This window comes from Pelophylax lessonae (assembly GCF_965119305.1).
Source record: "Pelophylax lessonae genome assembly, chromosome: 2".
In the NCBI taxonomy this organism is placed as follows: Eukaryota; Metazoa; Chordata; class Amphibia; order Anura; family Ranidae; genus Pelophylax; species Pelophylax lessonae.
Window position 1 is genome coordinate 668349618 of NC_138769.1, and position 15689 is coordinate 668365306.

The following is a 15689-nucleotide window of genomic DNA, read 5'->3' on the forward strand; positions in this document are numbered from 1 at the left end:
ATACTGTATCCCACTTCAAGGATATTTTTGCGTTCCAGTTCGGAGAACTTTTTTTTTTACATTAATGCATTTACAAAACAGTCCCAGTACTTTTTCTACCCCTGTCCCCAAACACTTACCTGGTATCCTTGTCACGACCTCTGGGTGTAGGATCTATCAAGATAAATTCCTGGATCCTCAGCAGACACTGAGGACAGCAGAGCAATAGGCCCCTGTTAGCCAAAAAAACTCAAAATGGTTGTGCGCTGCCACCTAGTGGTAAATAAAATGTGTGGCTGCTGCTATCACCTAATGTGTTCCCACATTCACAGCAAATATAAATGATAAATGTGTAATAGCGCTGCCCAATAAATTACATTTTAAAATAAATGCACATATACCAATAAATAACTAGAAATACACTCAATTCATGGAGATAATAAAGTGCAGGTGCTAACATTGGATAGAAAAAAGTGCAGTGCAGATGAATGTGCAATAAATGCAATGCAATGAATGTGCAAGAAGACATAAAGGAAAGTTGACTCGAAATACTACTCCAGTGGTAATTCTTCTTATAAATAGCTGCACTGTCAGCACTTTTTCTATTGAATGTTAGCACCTGTACTTTATTATCTCCATGAACTGTGTGTATTTTTAATTATTTATTGGTATATGTGCATTTATTTTAGGATTTAATTTATTGGGCAGTGCTATCACACATTTATAATTTATAATAGGCCCGTGTTGCCACCAATCAAACTGCTGGAGGAGGATGCCATGGCTTGTCTTGCCAGCGCTGTGTGTGTCTATGGATGCACTCAGCTCAGGGAGCCAGTACACATGGGTGTATCCTTAGCACACAGCTAACTAAGGAGAAACTCACAAAGAAGGATTTTCCCTTTACCAGTTTGAGTTGTGATTGCAAGAGGGTGATAGCAAGTCAAATTCAGGTACTTACATTGCTTGTTTTTAAACAAATACCTTCAATAATTAATTAATGGATACAGAGCTGCAAATTGGTGTCTTTTATATTTGCCTGAATCTCAGCTTTAAGAATCCAAAATTGTAGTTTAAATTAATATCACTTATCAAAAATATCTCTGTGTATTCACTATTATTGGCAAAGCTATTGCATTTATTTACTGAAACAACATATCATGATTTCAAATCTTTAATTCATTTGGTTACGTAGCCTCATTTGGCTAAAAATTTCACTGTAAACATTTTTAAAGTTATGCCAAAAAACTAAAGGGAAGAAAGGAAGATTGCTGTCCATAAAACCCCTTTAGATATAGCAAAAAAATAAGGGCTGCATTGGAAAAAAAATGTTAGAATCTTGTTTCGGTCATTCTTAGCTTCTTGACCATAAGGATATACCAAGATGGCTATAGGGATTCTTTACTGCAAACTGACATTTTTAAGTGTCAGAACAGTCAAAACAAAAATGTTCCTTTGTGGTGGGTTAACTCCTTTTGTGGTTTTCATATGTCTGTATTCACTCTCTGTTCAAGAGACACAATAGGAGAATATATGTCTCCTAAGTGATGGCAAGTCTTATAGTAAGGTGTCCTGTTTGGAAGATTTTCTCTCACCTCCTAATCTGGTGACATTTTGGATTTTCCCATTACTTTAAATGCCAATGACAATAGTCACCAGGGCAAATAGAGAGGATGAATCTCCCCAGCAATGGTACAGATTAAAAATCTAATAAGTGTTTTACCCCTCCCCACTCCATCCAAGACTAAAAAATCTAGGGAAATGTTGGCTTTAGATACATTTTAGAGTGAACTTGTGGCCAAGCTAGGAGCATTCAAGTATTTACACATTTTTTGCCCTCAGTACATTAGTTTTAATACAAGTCTTCACTAACCCTTGTAGCTGTAGCCACTGTAAATCAATTTATCCTGAAAGAATGTCCCAGCACTCTGCTGTCTCCCCAGTGCTGTGTCAGTGCTGCAAGTAAGGAGCAGGGTTAGCTAAGCTGCTGAAAGTAAAATTGAGCATGAATTACTCTATGGTACTTTAAGCTAAAAAGGTCAGTGGGGGCTTGTTTTTAAAGCACATTTACTGTTTGGTAAGAATATCTAAATATTATATATGTGGCCTGGCCACAGTTCTGCTTTGAATGTCTTTTTTCTACACTGAGAACTAATAACAGAGGCGTTGTTCACACAGGGCACACTACATGGGGAACAAAACCCTGAATGCAGACAGGTTGTGTTTGGGGTTGTGCACTCACATGGATGTCAAATTGGGTCAATGTCTGTGCAGCCACTGCATTCCAATTGACATCAATGGGACTGCCTGCATGTGGATGCACAGAACACCTGTGCATCTCTACGTGAGTAAACATGGCCCTTGCACACCCGTACGCTGTAGTAAGCCTTGTGTGAACGAGGCCTTCGTTTAGCATTAATTGGGTTGGGCAATTGGTAAAACATAGCTCCCAACTGTCCCTAATTTGGAACAAAGTCCCTCTGTCCCTCTGTCCTTCTTTTGGTCTGTTTCTATAGTTGTATATAAAATCCACTATTTATCTTTCAAAAAGTGTTTCACTGCTAAATCTTTCATCTTATTTCTAAATTGCTGCATTTGCAAATTTCCGAAGCCAGTATAAAGGAACAATAGTGGAAAAAAAAAACACTGGTTGGTTTAACTAATAATTTTTTGGTATAATTCTGCTTTAAGGGGCGTGGCAGGGGGCATGCCCTATACTTTTGCTTATATGTGTCCCTCGTTCCCATCTCAAAAAGTTGGGAGGTATGGGTAAAATAAGAGATGTAGGTTATTGTTTTTTTTTTTCACAATAGTAAACTTAAGCAAAATTAAGTCACATACAAATAGAAAACATGGCAATTTAAACGGCATTCGTTATGCAACAGAGTCACAAACATTGTGATATTGTAAGGTAATCATGGATGAATACAATATAAAATATAAAATGTGAGGCAAAGATCAGATTAAGCATTAACAGTGAGAGTGTATACGAAACCTCATACATATAGTACTAACTTAGAAACAGCACTTTAACCAAGGTTACCCAAATTGTGGCACCTAGAAAACTAGGGTCGCCTCATCCGTCGAGTCGGCCAAGAGTGACCAACCTGAGGGGCTCAAAAAAGTAGAAGAGGAGAGGAGGATTTAGGTGAGAAAGGAAGAGAACGAGAAGAGGGAAAAAAAAAACTAAATGGATACTGGTGATGGGCTTACATATGGTAGACTATCATCACATAGGAAGATCACTTATGTATAAGATCCTTATATTCTGTTGATAGAATAAATAATTGCCAAGGGTCCCAGTGTTTATGGAATTGGTCATTCCTTTCCACTCTAATAGTTAAGTTTTCCTCCATTTCGTAAATAGGTTATTTTTATCCCTCAGTTATGAATCTGCATCCTAATACCGGTATTAGTCATCTTATACATTACAGTATTTGTTCTCAAATGTTCTATGTAGCTTCTTCAAAATTTCCACTGTACATTCAATGAATAAAGGGGTCAGAACGTGGTCTTTAGCAGAACACAAACCGTTAATCTTTGAGCATTTCATTTTTTGTGCACCATCTGTAGCATCTTTTTCCATCTGATACTTAGACATTAACTTAGGGCATAGACCAACTCTACGCCTTGTAGCTGTCTCCTGCTATTTCAGAGCAAGCATCCATTCTCTCTGAAACTTCCTTTAATTGCCTTGTATTAAAGAAAGCAGTTTGTGCCCTGATTTACACATCTAAATATTTGCCGTGACATCTTTTGTACTTACCAAAACACAGAGTATCGTTCACTTGACAATAATTGCTCATTTTATAGTACTTTTCAGACATATTACATCTCCACAGGAAATGCTGTGAATGCGCATTATTGAATTTGCATAAAAATGCAATATCATGCCAAATATTTCATATTCTCTCCGCGTACGATCACATAAGTCTTGGGCGATTTTCCATTACTGTTTATTTTCATACCAAATGATAAAGCCTGGAGCAAGGATGTTTATGAAGCACTTGTATGTCATAATTTGTATTTTGGCAATGGGAGCGACTGCTTTGTAATATGAATCCAAATTCTTTCATATTATTTAGGAATATTTTTTAAAATGCCTTTCCGCCAGCTACGATAAACTTGCAAATTAAAGCAAGATCTTCTCTTAAAGGTGTAGCCTGTTTGTACTGGAGGGTAGAACCAGTTATTGTAACTTGGACATTTAGATATATTATATAGTATAGTGGTGCTTGTTGAGTGTTCTAATGCCTAGCTCAGTGTTTCCCAACTAGGGTTCCTCCTGAGGTTGCCAAGGTTTCCTTGAGTAATGGACAAAGGCGTGTTGGTCTCCCATCTTAATTCATCACCAATGTAAGAAGGCAATTTTCCACTAGCTACCAATGCTAGGGCTTGTTCACACTTGACTAAATTTCTATCACTTAACAAACGCTCCTATAGCGTTAGTATGGATATTAGACTCGCTTTAATAGGCTTTAGTATGAGCATTAGACAGGCGTTTTACTGGCGTTAATAATGAGTTAAAAATGCTCCCTAAATGCCCTATGGGCAGTTCTGAAGCATTAAGGTGCGTTAAAACTTCTCCACAAATGCCTATTACAGGTAATAAGCTAATCGCAACGCCCCTCAATGGCCTGCCACAGCATTTGCGAAGTGCTAGACTTTAATGGGAGGCGTTGAAAGGCTTCAAATGCCTGACTCGATAAGAGGCTTTAATTTTGAAGTGACGTGATGCTAACACTTCATGTTTTGACAGTGTGAAGAGCCCAATGGGCTGTCTATTGTATCTTGTGCATAGGCATTTGAGGGGCATTTTTTAACGCCTCTCAAATGCCTGCTTTTAATGCCAGTGTGAACTCTTAAGCCTTGTACACATGATCAGATTATCGAGGGATCTTTCGTCCGTTTTCTGCTGCATGCTAATCTCATATGGAGAGTGAAGAGGTTACTTTCATACGAAAAATTCTCGTACGACAGAACTCAACTTCAGAAGTGATGTCATGTGTTGAATTGTTTTGTATGTGTCCTTTCATTTCTGTCCTAATTAAACAGTCCTAATTAAATGAAAATCTGACGTTGTATTGACGTACGATGAAAATTTTATAGCCTGCACATCCAGATTTTGTCGTCCGAAAATTCATAATCGGCTGTCGAAAGCACCATACTAACAATCTGAAAATCGGCAGATCGTTCGTCAGACAAATTTTTACTTCCGATTTTCGTATCGTGTGTACAAGCCTTTAGGGTTCACTTCCACACTGACCACTAATTAGAGGACACCATAGTTTTTACTGTCTGCATTTCTGTTCTGCAGTTATTTATTTCAATTATATTACTACAAATAATTTTGGAGAGGGTTGGTAAAAAAAAAAATGATATGCCCTGGATGTCAAATATGCTAGGTAAACCACATTATTATTTTATTTAAAACTTTCTTCAAAGGATTGATCATGCTAATGTACCCTGAGATGTTGGTATTATCTTCTTTAGCAGGGATTCCCCCAGAAACTGAAAATTATTTCAAGTGTTCCTCAGCAGTAAAAATGTTGAGAATAGCTGACTTAGCTGTAAAGGACCAAAATACCACAAGGAAGACATTTCTCTTTCTGTGACTAGCTGAAGCAGTGGTAAGATTTGGAAGGAAGCCCTTGAAATTACATTAGGATAAAAATCACCAGTTAACTTACGTAACACCATATTGTTATAGTGCTTTCATCTCTAAAGAAGTAAAGCAATTCTCAGATGTTAGTTTTCTTGAAGGACAACTTCACTTTTAGTGAAGTTGCCCTTTAAATGTGCCACCTCTTTTACTTTTCCACACTAAAAAAACAAACCTTAAGCCGGCCATAGATGTTTCGACTCTTGACCAGTTCAGCATGGACCAGCCAAGATTCAAACCATGTATGGGCAGGATGATTGTACTCGAGTTGATTGATCAACGGTACAACCAGCATGTCGGATTTTTCATGCGATTATTGCCATTGGCTATAGCCGCTAGCAATATTCACTTTGTGTTCTCCTGGCAGGGACTGCTCCCCCCGCCCCTACCCACCTGCCGTGAGAACACAATAGCTCTGTGGGAGGGATTCCCCATCAACACTGACTGTGTTGCTGGGGGAATCAAGCAATTTTCTTTCCTGCAACCCGTGATTGCAGAATAGAAAATTCCCCTTAATATATGGCCGGCTTTACTTCCTACTTAACTTGGCAGCCCTACCAGGTGCCACATATCTGGGCATGGCTGCAGAAATAAAGAACTGGGGATCAGGCAAAAAGATACTTGTTTGAGTTTGAAGTTGTCCTTGTAATGAATATATACAATGTTTTTAATAATTCTAAGAAACTGGAATACACACGGCTTAAGATCTCATGCACACTTTAGCTCACAAATGCCTGTTTTTCAGGATTTACATTTTTGTTCTACCTCTAAAGGCTCCTCCATGTTATCCTATGTATCTGTGCACACATAGGCATTTACAGGAGTTTAGAGGCAGGAGTGTTTAAACGCAGAAAAAAAACATCACTTATATACTGAAGACAGGAGTGTTTTGGCTGGAAAAAAAAATATGCCAAAATGCATTTAAACGCGTCTAAGCGCTAGGTGCGTGTTTTCATTTCAGTGGCCAGAATAAATAAATAATCTGGCCAATGAAATTCATAAACACCCAATGCTTGATGCTTTTAAGCGCATTTGCAAAAACGCAGCTTAGCAGACTTTTGGAAGCTGCTTTTCTTCTGCCAGGAAAAAAGCATTTACAAAAGCCCCGGTGTGCATAAGGCCTTAAAGCAGTGGTGAAAATATACTAAGGAGGACTCCCAATTTAAATGCAACTAACATAACCCTTGTATGCTCACACATACTCTTCTGCAAACCACTGCTTCTTGGCATGTTTCTACATGGTCATCCTCTCTCTCCTAAATGTCTACAGACATTAGAGAATGTTTACAGTCAAATTGGGAAATGTACGTGTAATTTTTTTTAGTCACTTGCAAGACCTTGGTTGAAGCTCCTGGGCCAAACCTACTCAGGAAAACTTGATAGCCTAGGGTGAATTTTGTTTCCTCCAACACAGGGAGGGCCCAAAACACTTTTGCTCCCTCTTTCATAAGCAAAAAACATATACATTTGCCTAATGCTAGCGTGTGCATGTTTGTAGAAAAGAAAAAACTTTTGTTAGGAAGATCTTCGATAATCAGGTTGTACGTGAAGTACCACCACCGTCAAATGTCTGTAGGCTCTAACATAAGCTTGTTGCATTGTCCCTTCATGCTACTTCTAAGCTATCCTTGATATCATTGTTTATAACGCACTCATATTTCACAGTGCTGTACATCAAATAGTAAAGGTATGCAAATAAAAAAAATAAAAAAACTCCAATTATGTACAGGAGTGGTTCATTTACACTTGCTTCAAAACAGGGCTTTGGACATGCTTTTTTAAAGTTCTCCTAACGCCAGTCAAAGCCCCTGTCATTAAATAAAATAGTTATCTTACAGTTCTGTTTGCACCTTGCATTTGCTTTGCTTTGCTTTGCTTCAAAAATGATACCCCATGTTGCTTTAGTGGTGCTTCAAAGCCTCCATAGAAGTCTATGTCAAAGCTTGCATGAAACACCTGCAACTTTAATTCAGCTTTAGTTTTGCTTTGTTTTGGAGAAATTGCAGGTATGAGATATCCACACACACAGGGCATCTGCCAAGGTTCAACAAAGCTTCAAAAGAGCAGCATCGAAGGCACTTTATTGTGTGTTGAAGCCAAAGCAAATGTAAATAAGCCGTAATGGGGCTCTTTCTCTAATGAGCTTACAATGAGGTAAGGTAAACTAGATAACAAAAGTAAAGGGAAAAAAGAAAATGGAGATGATAGGACTTGAAGGTAAAGACTAAAACTGAAGAGTGAAAAATCTGGTGCAGCTTTGCATGGTAACCAATCAGCTTCTAAAGCCTAGTACACACCACTAGTTGTTTTTTGTTCAACCCAGTGGGTTTATTGAAAAGTAAAAAACAGACAGCTCCGGTCGGAGCTGCTGTATTAACAATCTGGTTGCCCATGATCCTGATCTCCCCTGCTGTTCTATTGTGTTCTGACAGGGGGACAGCCCCTCCTCCACCAGAACACTCCGGTCAGCACTCTAAGCCAGCCAGCTGCTGATTTTCCAGCATGCTTGTCCAACAGAAGCTGCCCCGGACTGGCTGCCATGCACACAGGTCAAATGTGGGCCCGTTTCTATTGAACCGGCAGACGTCATCTGACATTCGGCCCGTGTATACTAGGCGTAACTTCAGCTTGTTCAATTAAAGCGGTTGTAAACCCAAAGTTCAAAAAAAAAAAACCTGCAAGACAAAGGCATAATGAGCTAGTATGCATCGCATACTAGCTCATTATGTATTACTTACCTTAGAACGAAGCCCCGACGCGGTGATTGGCTGGAAGAGACGGCTCCGGCGCGATGATTGGCCGGAGCCGCGATGACGTCACTCCCGCGCATGCGCGCGGGAGTGATTTTCCGGCAAGCTCCCGGCAAATAGATTGAAGGTTCCCCCGGACCTTCAGAGCGCATGCGCCGCTCGCGCGAGCGGCTGCATGCACTGTAAATATCTCCTAAACCATGCCGGTTTAGGAGATATTATTTGTACCTACAGGTAAGCCTTATTATAGGCTTACCTGTAGGTAAAAGTGTAAAAAAGCGGGATACTACCGCTTTAAGCTTTGACAAAAAAACTTGGAAGCTGACTGGTTTCTATGCAGAGCTGCACCAGAGTTTGCACTGTCCAGTTTTAGTAAATCAACCCTGTTCAATTTGCATAGGAAGTTGCACTTTGCAAGGGAACTTTCCCCAGGGCTTAGTGAATGAGGTGAGGGTGATTGCACAGAGAGCTAGCAATCAACTTCCTAAACAAAGATTGTTGTCGTTATTACTTTGTACTTGATATCCTTAATAAATGTATTCTTAGAAGAGGCAATTAACCTTCCTAGCGGTATTCCCGAGTGTGGCTCAGGGTTAAATTTCAGTGCCAAAAGTGGTAACCCCGAGCCACACTCGGGGTACCGCTAGAAAGATCGCTGGATCCTGAAAGCGGGCTTACTTACCTTGTCACCGGGATCCAGCGAAGTATCCCGGCGGTCTCTGGCGGTGGATCTTCCTCCCGATCCTCTGTGTGCCCCGGCTTCCGTCTCCTGCGACGTGACGCTCGCAGGGGGGTGGAACCGGCGGAAAATTCTAATGTAAAACACACCAAACACACTGATACAATGTATAAAAATAAAAAAAAATCACATTAGTTTGCCCCCCAGTGCCCTTTCCTGCAGTTTTACTGTACTTTTTATGTATATATATATATATATATATATATATATATATATATATATATATATATATGTACAGTATATATATATATATATATATATATATATGTATACATACATACTTTAACTTATTTATAGTTTTTTATTATATTATAATTTATGATTTTGTGTTTCAAACTTTATCATACCCGAGATGTTATAAAGAACGCACAGTACAAAAAAAAAAAAATCATATGTAAATAGTTGGTTTGGGCTGCTCATTCTTAAGAATTACATTCAAAATAATGGTACCGCTTTCAGCACCTAAAATCCAAACGAATCATACCGCCAGGGAGGTTAAGGGGGGATATGATCACCATGTATACATACAATCCAAATATTGGTGTACAGCCATTCACTTTTAGGTCAATCCAGACAACATGAGGCACTCTTTAAGTTTGGAGGAAAAGAGTTTTAACCGTCACATATGGCAAGGCTTCTTCACAGTAAAAGCTGTAAAAATGTAGAATGGACTCCCTCAAGAACTAGCTCTGGTCACCTCAGTTTTAATAGAAAGCTGGACACAGTCCTAAATGCACAATACATAACTGGATATTAACTTTTATAGGTAATATTACCAGGGATTGTTGGTCCAGGGAATGTCGGATTGCCTCCTGGGGGATCAGGAAGGACCTTTTCCTTCGTTGGAGCAAATTGGACCATGCTTTGTAGAGTTTTTTTGCCTACACTGGATTACCTGTGGGTATAGGATTGTATACTGTATATACAGAGATGTTCTATTTATTTTTCTATAGAGTGAACTAAATGGATTTGTGTCTTTTTTCAACCTGACTGTATAACTTCTGTTTGTCTTAGGAGAGTTTGGAAAGCATTTGAAAAATGCAGAGCACTCCAACTACTGGCAAAAATACAAATTAATAATATGTAATATTTCATATTAACTAAAATATTTATATTAAGTATAACTTAATGACTTTAAAAAAATGTCAAGAACATATCAGCTGCGGACCTAATGGTCTAATAGAGATTTACTCTATAACCTTCCTCACCCTAGAAGCTAAAATAAAGACAAAACACTGGTTTTAAACTACTATAGCTATATTTAAAACTGAATTTGATTAATATATTAGTTTACATACCTGGCTTAACTTTTGTCTTTTAATATCTGATCTGAATTCAGCTTTAAAATAATAAGCAAGATCGAAAAATGTAACAAATCAAAATGCATAAGATAATGTTAATTTATGTTGTAGCTCTCAGTAGAATTTCCATCTTTGTGAGTTGCAGCCCTGCAGAATGAAGTAATCCTGTATTTTCACGGTCTATTATAGCAGCCTAGTCTGGATGCCTGAAAGGCTATTCAAATCTAACAGTAAAGATCTTATCCCTGGCCACAGCCTTTGTTTAAATTCTTATGCTAGCTTTTTCCTTTCCTTTCAGAATGATTTTCCGCCTGCAGCATCGGAGACAAACTGGGAATCTGTCACAAGCCCTGTCTCAGTAAGTAATACTGTGTGTCAGTGCGCAGAATAAAATAAATGTGTATACTATTAAATAAACAGCATGTTCCTAGTTATTATCTGTACTGCCACAGTAACAAAATACTCTGATGTGCACTTTTTTTTGCATCTCAAATTTAAATTTGACAGGTATTATGCAGAATGAATGCTTTAAGGGATTAAAATGATGATGAAATTAAAACAAGATCTATTTGGTTTAAAGCAATATTTCATGCTTTAAAACCTCTGGAAATGCATATTGTAAATTGATTTTTTATAAGAATAACTAACAATTGCATTAAAACATCAAACACTGCTCTGATCAATGGACCTGGTCCCCAAATGTCTCCTGGGCAGTGTTCATTTTGATGTATCACCCTCCCAGATAGGTGCTAGGAAAATTATAGTTGTGGTCCTGTCTGCTTATCAGGAGGGCCTGATCTGTTAGCATCTGTCACATGCCTCCAGGTGTGATCTGTTGAGTCTGGGGAGTCTCCCCACTGTATCCAATGAGGGATCTTGTTGGGTAGTGGAGGAAATCTAGCAAATGGCACACCAGGATTTATGACTGTCCCAGTGGGCGGGGTCTGCCACAATGCACCCTGGGATAAATCTGAGGGGGCATGTGACAGAGTGTCTTTTGGCAGGAGCATCAGTCCCAGGAGGAGGTGACGGCTGTCTCTCCTTCTATAAAGTGTGAAGGTGGTCCAGGCAGTCGGCCTAGAGACCGGAGGTTGAGCTGGGCTGCAAGGGATCCAGAATCGTGAGTACTTAAGAACTGTCCAGGGGTCTGCCTAGGAGAGGGGACCACTCCAGAGAGGTCAAAGGGGATCCAGGAGCCAGTTAACCAGGAGTGCACAGTAAAGGGGGTGCCAAGTAGTTAAACCCTGAAGTTGGAGAGTAAAAGGGAGCACAAGGAAGGGCCCCGAAGTGTTCAGGAATACAGTTATTCTAATGTCAGCTACCTCAGGAAGGAGTGTCTTTGGGAGCTTAAAGGGACTTTTCCTACAGTCAGAGGTGAAGCTCCAGTATCTGGCCTTGCTGAGGCCAGCTTAATTCAGCGTTAATCAGTATCAGTCAGCGTTAACCAGCATCAGTCAGATTTAACCAGAGTCAGAGGAGCGCTAACAAAATGCCAAGTAGCATTATTCAGTGTCCCTGCCTAATTGTGCATAGTTCAGTTGTTGGAGTATGACACTTCTCCCTTCTCCCATCCAAGTTCTCAAATAAACCCTAAAAACCAAAGAAACTGGACTGGTTCTTGTCTAAGGTGCTCACACTTGAAAACATGCATGAAGGTACTGTTGTTGCTAGCAGTAACCCAGGGGGACCCCCACTCCTATGGGAGTAGGGCTACATTGATGTCAAATTTCGATTTCGTTTTAACCAAAGTCTTTTGAATACAATGCCATTTTAGTTATCTTAGTCATCTGAATTGTTTTAGTTTTAGTTATATTTTAGTCGACTAAAATCAAATGGGTTTAGTTAAATTGTAATACAATATTTAAGCATTTCTCTAGAAATTCCAAACGCATTATATACTCCTGGAGTAAAAATGGAATAACATGTAGCGGGTATGGGGAAGAAAATGGGAGTGAGGGAGTGCACAGGGAAGAGAACTGGTCTTGGGAGTTTGTTAGTTTACACAGTGCAAAGCACTGCTACCTTGCTGAGAGGCGTAACACTCACCACGTGGTATGCAGGGCATTGTTCCAGAAGTTCCCAGGCAGCAAGCAGACAGTGGGAGCCTACGTCTCTCAGCCAAAACAACTTGTAAGGGGGCTTTGGCTTTAACAAACAAGCGGAGCTCCGAGGAATAGGGATGATCGAACGGTTCGGGTCGACCATCGGTTCGGCCCGAACATTGGGTGTTCGAGGTTCGGCCGAATTTAGAACTTTGTGCCCAAAAAGTTCGGAATTCGGCAACCAGAACCGCCCAAAATGCAATGCTTCAGGAAATGGGCTTTAAAAGCCCGTGATTGGACCAGAACCATTAGCAAAAGCCAATTGAGGGGGCAGGAGAATGCTAGGAATGTGATTGGAGTGACTAGGGGGTCCCTAGACCAATCATTAGTGAATACGCCCCCCAGTATATAAGATCGCCCCCGCCATATTCCTAGCATTGTTATACTGGACATGGAAGAGAGTGGAAGCAGTTCTGTTAATTTTACTTTAAAAGTGTCATTTAGCCATTTTTAGTGCGAGGAAAGGGATATCTACTGTAGTTAGAGTGCTCCTTTACACTTTACAATTTAGTTTCTGTAGGGAAAGTGTTAAGTGTAAGGGGACCGTAGTGTAGTGTAGGGTTAACTGGCAGTGACTGCTACGGCAGGGTGACAAAACCCTTCCATAGCAGGGTGACCGCTATAGAGAAATGATCATTTCTCTGAATTGCTTCTGCACACCCATATGGCTTCTCACCAGCCAAGCATTTTTTATGCTGCAGGGGCTGCCACTGCCAGTGCTTTTTTGAGGACATGTTTGATGTCAGACATGACATCTGAACATGTGTATAGGGGGTATATATACACATATATGTCTGAATATATACCCCTAGACATATATAGGTGTGATAGTAGCAGAAATAAATGCTTGCGCTAATGAAATCATTTACAGTAATATATTTCTGCTACTATCACACCTATATATGTCTAGGGGTATATATTCAGACATATATGTGTATATATACCCCCTATACACATGTTCAGATGTTTTGCCTGCCTCAAAAGAACCCAAAAAAATGCCAAAAAAACGCTAGCGTCAAAAAAAAAAAATGCCCAGGTTTGTTTTTGCTGGCCTTTTTTGGGGGGTTTTGGAGGCAGGCAAAACATCTGAACTTGTGCACAGTACCACTATACACAAGTTCAGATGTTTTTCCTGACTGCAAAGAACCCAAAAAAATGCCTGCTTTGAAACCGGCAAGGTGTGGAGAGAAGCTAACCCCCTGAGCTGAAAGTTTTCTAATACATACAATCCTTTTTTTTTCTGGTTCTGGACATGCTACAGAGATGAAACTTCACAGGTACACCTTTTAGACCCCCCCAGACACAAAATCACACAAAAAAAGTTCTTAAAAATTGTCATTTTTGATAAAAAAGCCAATTATTGAAAAAAAAGAGATTTTTTTTATTTTAACTTTGGATTTAGTATCTGTGGGGTCTAAAAAGTGTACATGTGAAGTTTCAGCTCTGTAGCATGTCCAGAACCATAAAAAAAAGATTGTTTGATAGTAGCAGAAATATATTACTGTAAATGATTTCATTAGCGCAAGCATATATTTTTGCTACTATCACACGTATATATGTCTAGGTGTGTATATAAATATATGGATGTGTGTATATACACCACTATACACAAGTTCAGATGTTTTGCCTGCCTCAAAAGAACCACAAAAAATGCCAAAAAAAAACGCTAGCGTCAAAAAAAATGCCCAGATGTGTTTTTGCTGGCATTTTTTGGGGGTTTTTGGAGGCAGGCAAAACATCAGAACTTGTGCACAGTACCACTATTCACAAGTTCAGATGTTTTTCCTGACTGCAAAGAACCCAAAAAAATGCCTTCTATTAAACCGGCAAGGTGTTACAGCAGCGGAGCCACCCTCCTGTGCTGAAAGTTTTCTAATACAAACAAACTTTTTTTCATGGTTCTGGACATGCTACAGAGCTGAAACTTCACATGTACACTTTTTAAACCCCCCAGATACTAAATCCAAAGTAAAAATAAAAAAATTATTAGATTTTGTGTCTGGGGGGTCTAAAAGGTGTACCTGTGAAGTTTCAGCTCTGTAGCATGTCCAGAACCAGAAAAAAAGATCATATAGGTGTTAAAGTTAAAGGAGGGTCCCGACCCACATCCCTGTTCTACTGAAAAAATATATATTTTTTTTCATGGTTCTGGACATGCTACAGAAGCTGAAGCTTCACATGCACACCTTTTAGACCCCCCAGATACTAAATCCAAAGTAAAAATCAAAAAAATCTCTCTTTTTTTTTTAATTTTTTCAATAATTGGCTTTTTTATCAAAAATGACAATTTTTAAGAACTTTTTTTTGTGTAATTAATAGTTAATGGGGCATGACCCAGAACCCTAGGCACTTTTTAGGGGCATTTATTGGGTTTTAGGGCTTAAAAATTGTGGTTTTTGATTACCGAAGTTCGGGTCCCATTGATTTCAATGGGGTTCTGAAATCCGAACCGAACTTTTGGGAAATTCGGGTGTTCTGGTCGAACCGAACTTTTCAAAAGTTCGATCATCCCTACCGAGGAAGGCAGAAGTTCTGGTGGGTAAATGTCTCGCCCTTTTGTCAAACAACTTAATTTGAATTTTACTTTCTTTTTCAAACTTTTTATTAACCACTTTAGCTTCAGCAGGTTTACTCCCTTCATGACCAGGTCACTTTTTGCGATTACGGCACTGAGTTATTTTAGCTGACAATTGCGCGGTCGTGCAAGCTCTACCCAAACAACATTTATACCTTTTTTTCACACAAATAGAGTGCTATTTTGGTGGTATTTGATCACCGCTGTGGTTTTTATTTTTTGCGCTATAAACAAAAAAAAGACAATTATCTTTCTGCTATAAAACACATCCAATAAAAAAATGTAAAACAATCTAATTTCTTCATCAGTTTAGGCAAATATGTATTCTGCTCCTTTTTTTTTGTTAAAAAAAATTCATATAGCATATATTGATTGGGTTGCACAAAAGTTTTAGAGTCTACAATCAATGGGGTATTTTATTTATATATTTTGTTAGTAATGGTGGTGACCAGCGACTACCAGGACTACCATATTGGGGTCGACATTCGGGATAGTAACTGAAACTTTTGACACTTTTTGGGGACCAGTGACACTAAGACAATGATCGGTGCTAAAAAATATGCACTGTCACTGTACTAATGACA

General features: G+C 39.2%; 1 protein-coding gene across 1 annotated transcript in view; it reads left to right on the plus strand.

Annotated features, from left to right (window-relative positions):
• The window catches only part of PDGFD (platelet derived growth factor D), a 443240-nt gene that overhangs the window by 314080 nt on the left and 113471 nt on the right, over positions 1 to 15689 (plus strand). The window contains exon 4 of the mRNA XM_082244812.1: positions 10727 to 10786. Coding sequence (XP_082100938.1) covers positions 10727 to 10786 — 60 coding nt within the window. The remainder of the gene's footprint in view (positions 1 to 10726; positions 10787 to 15689) is intronic.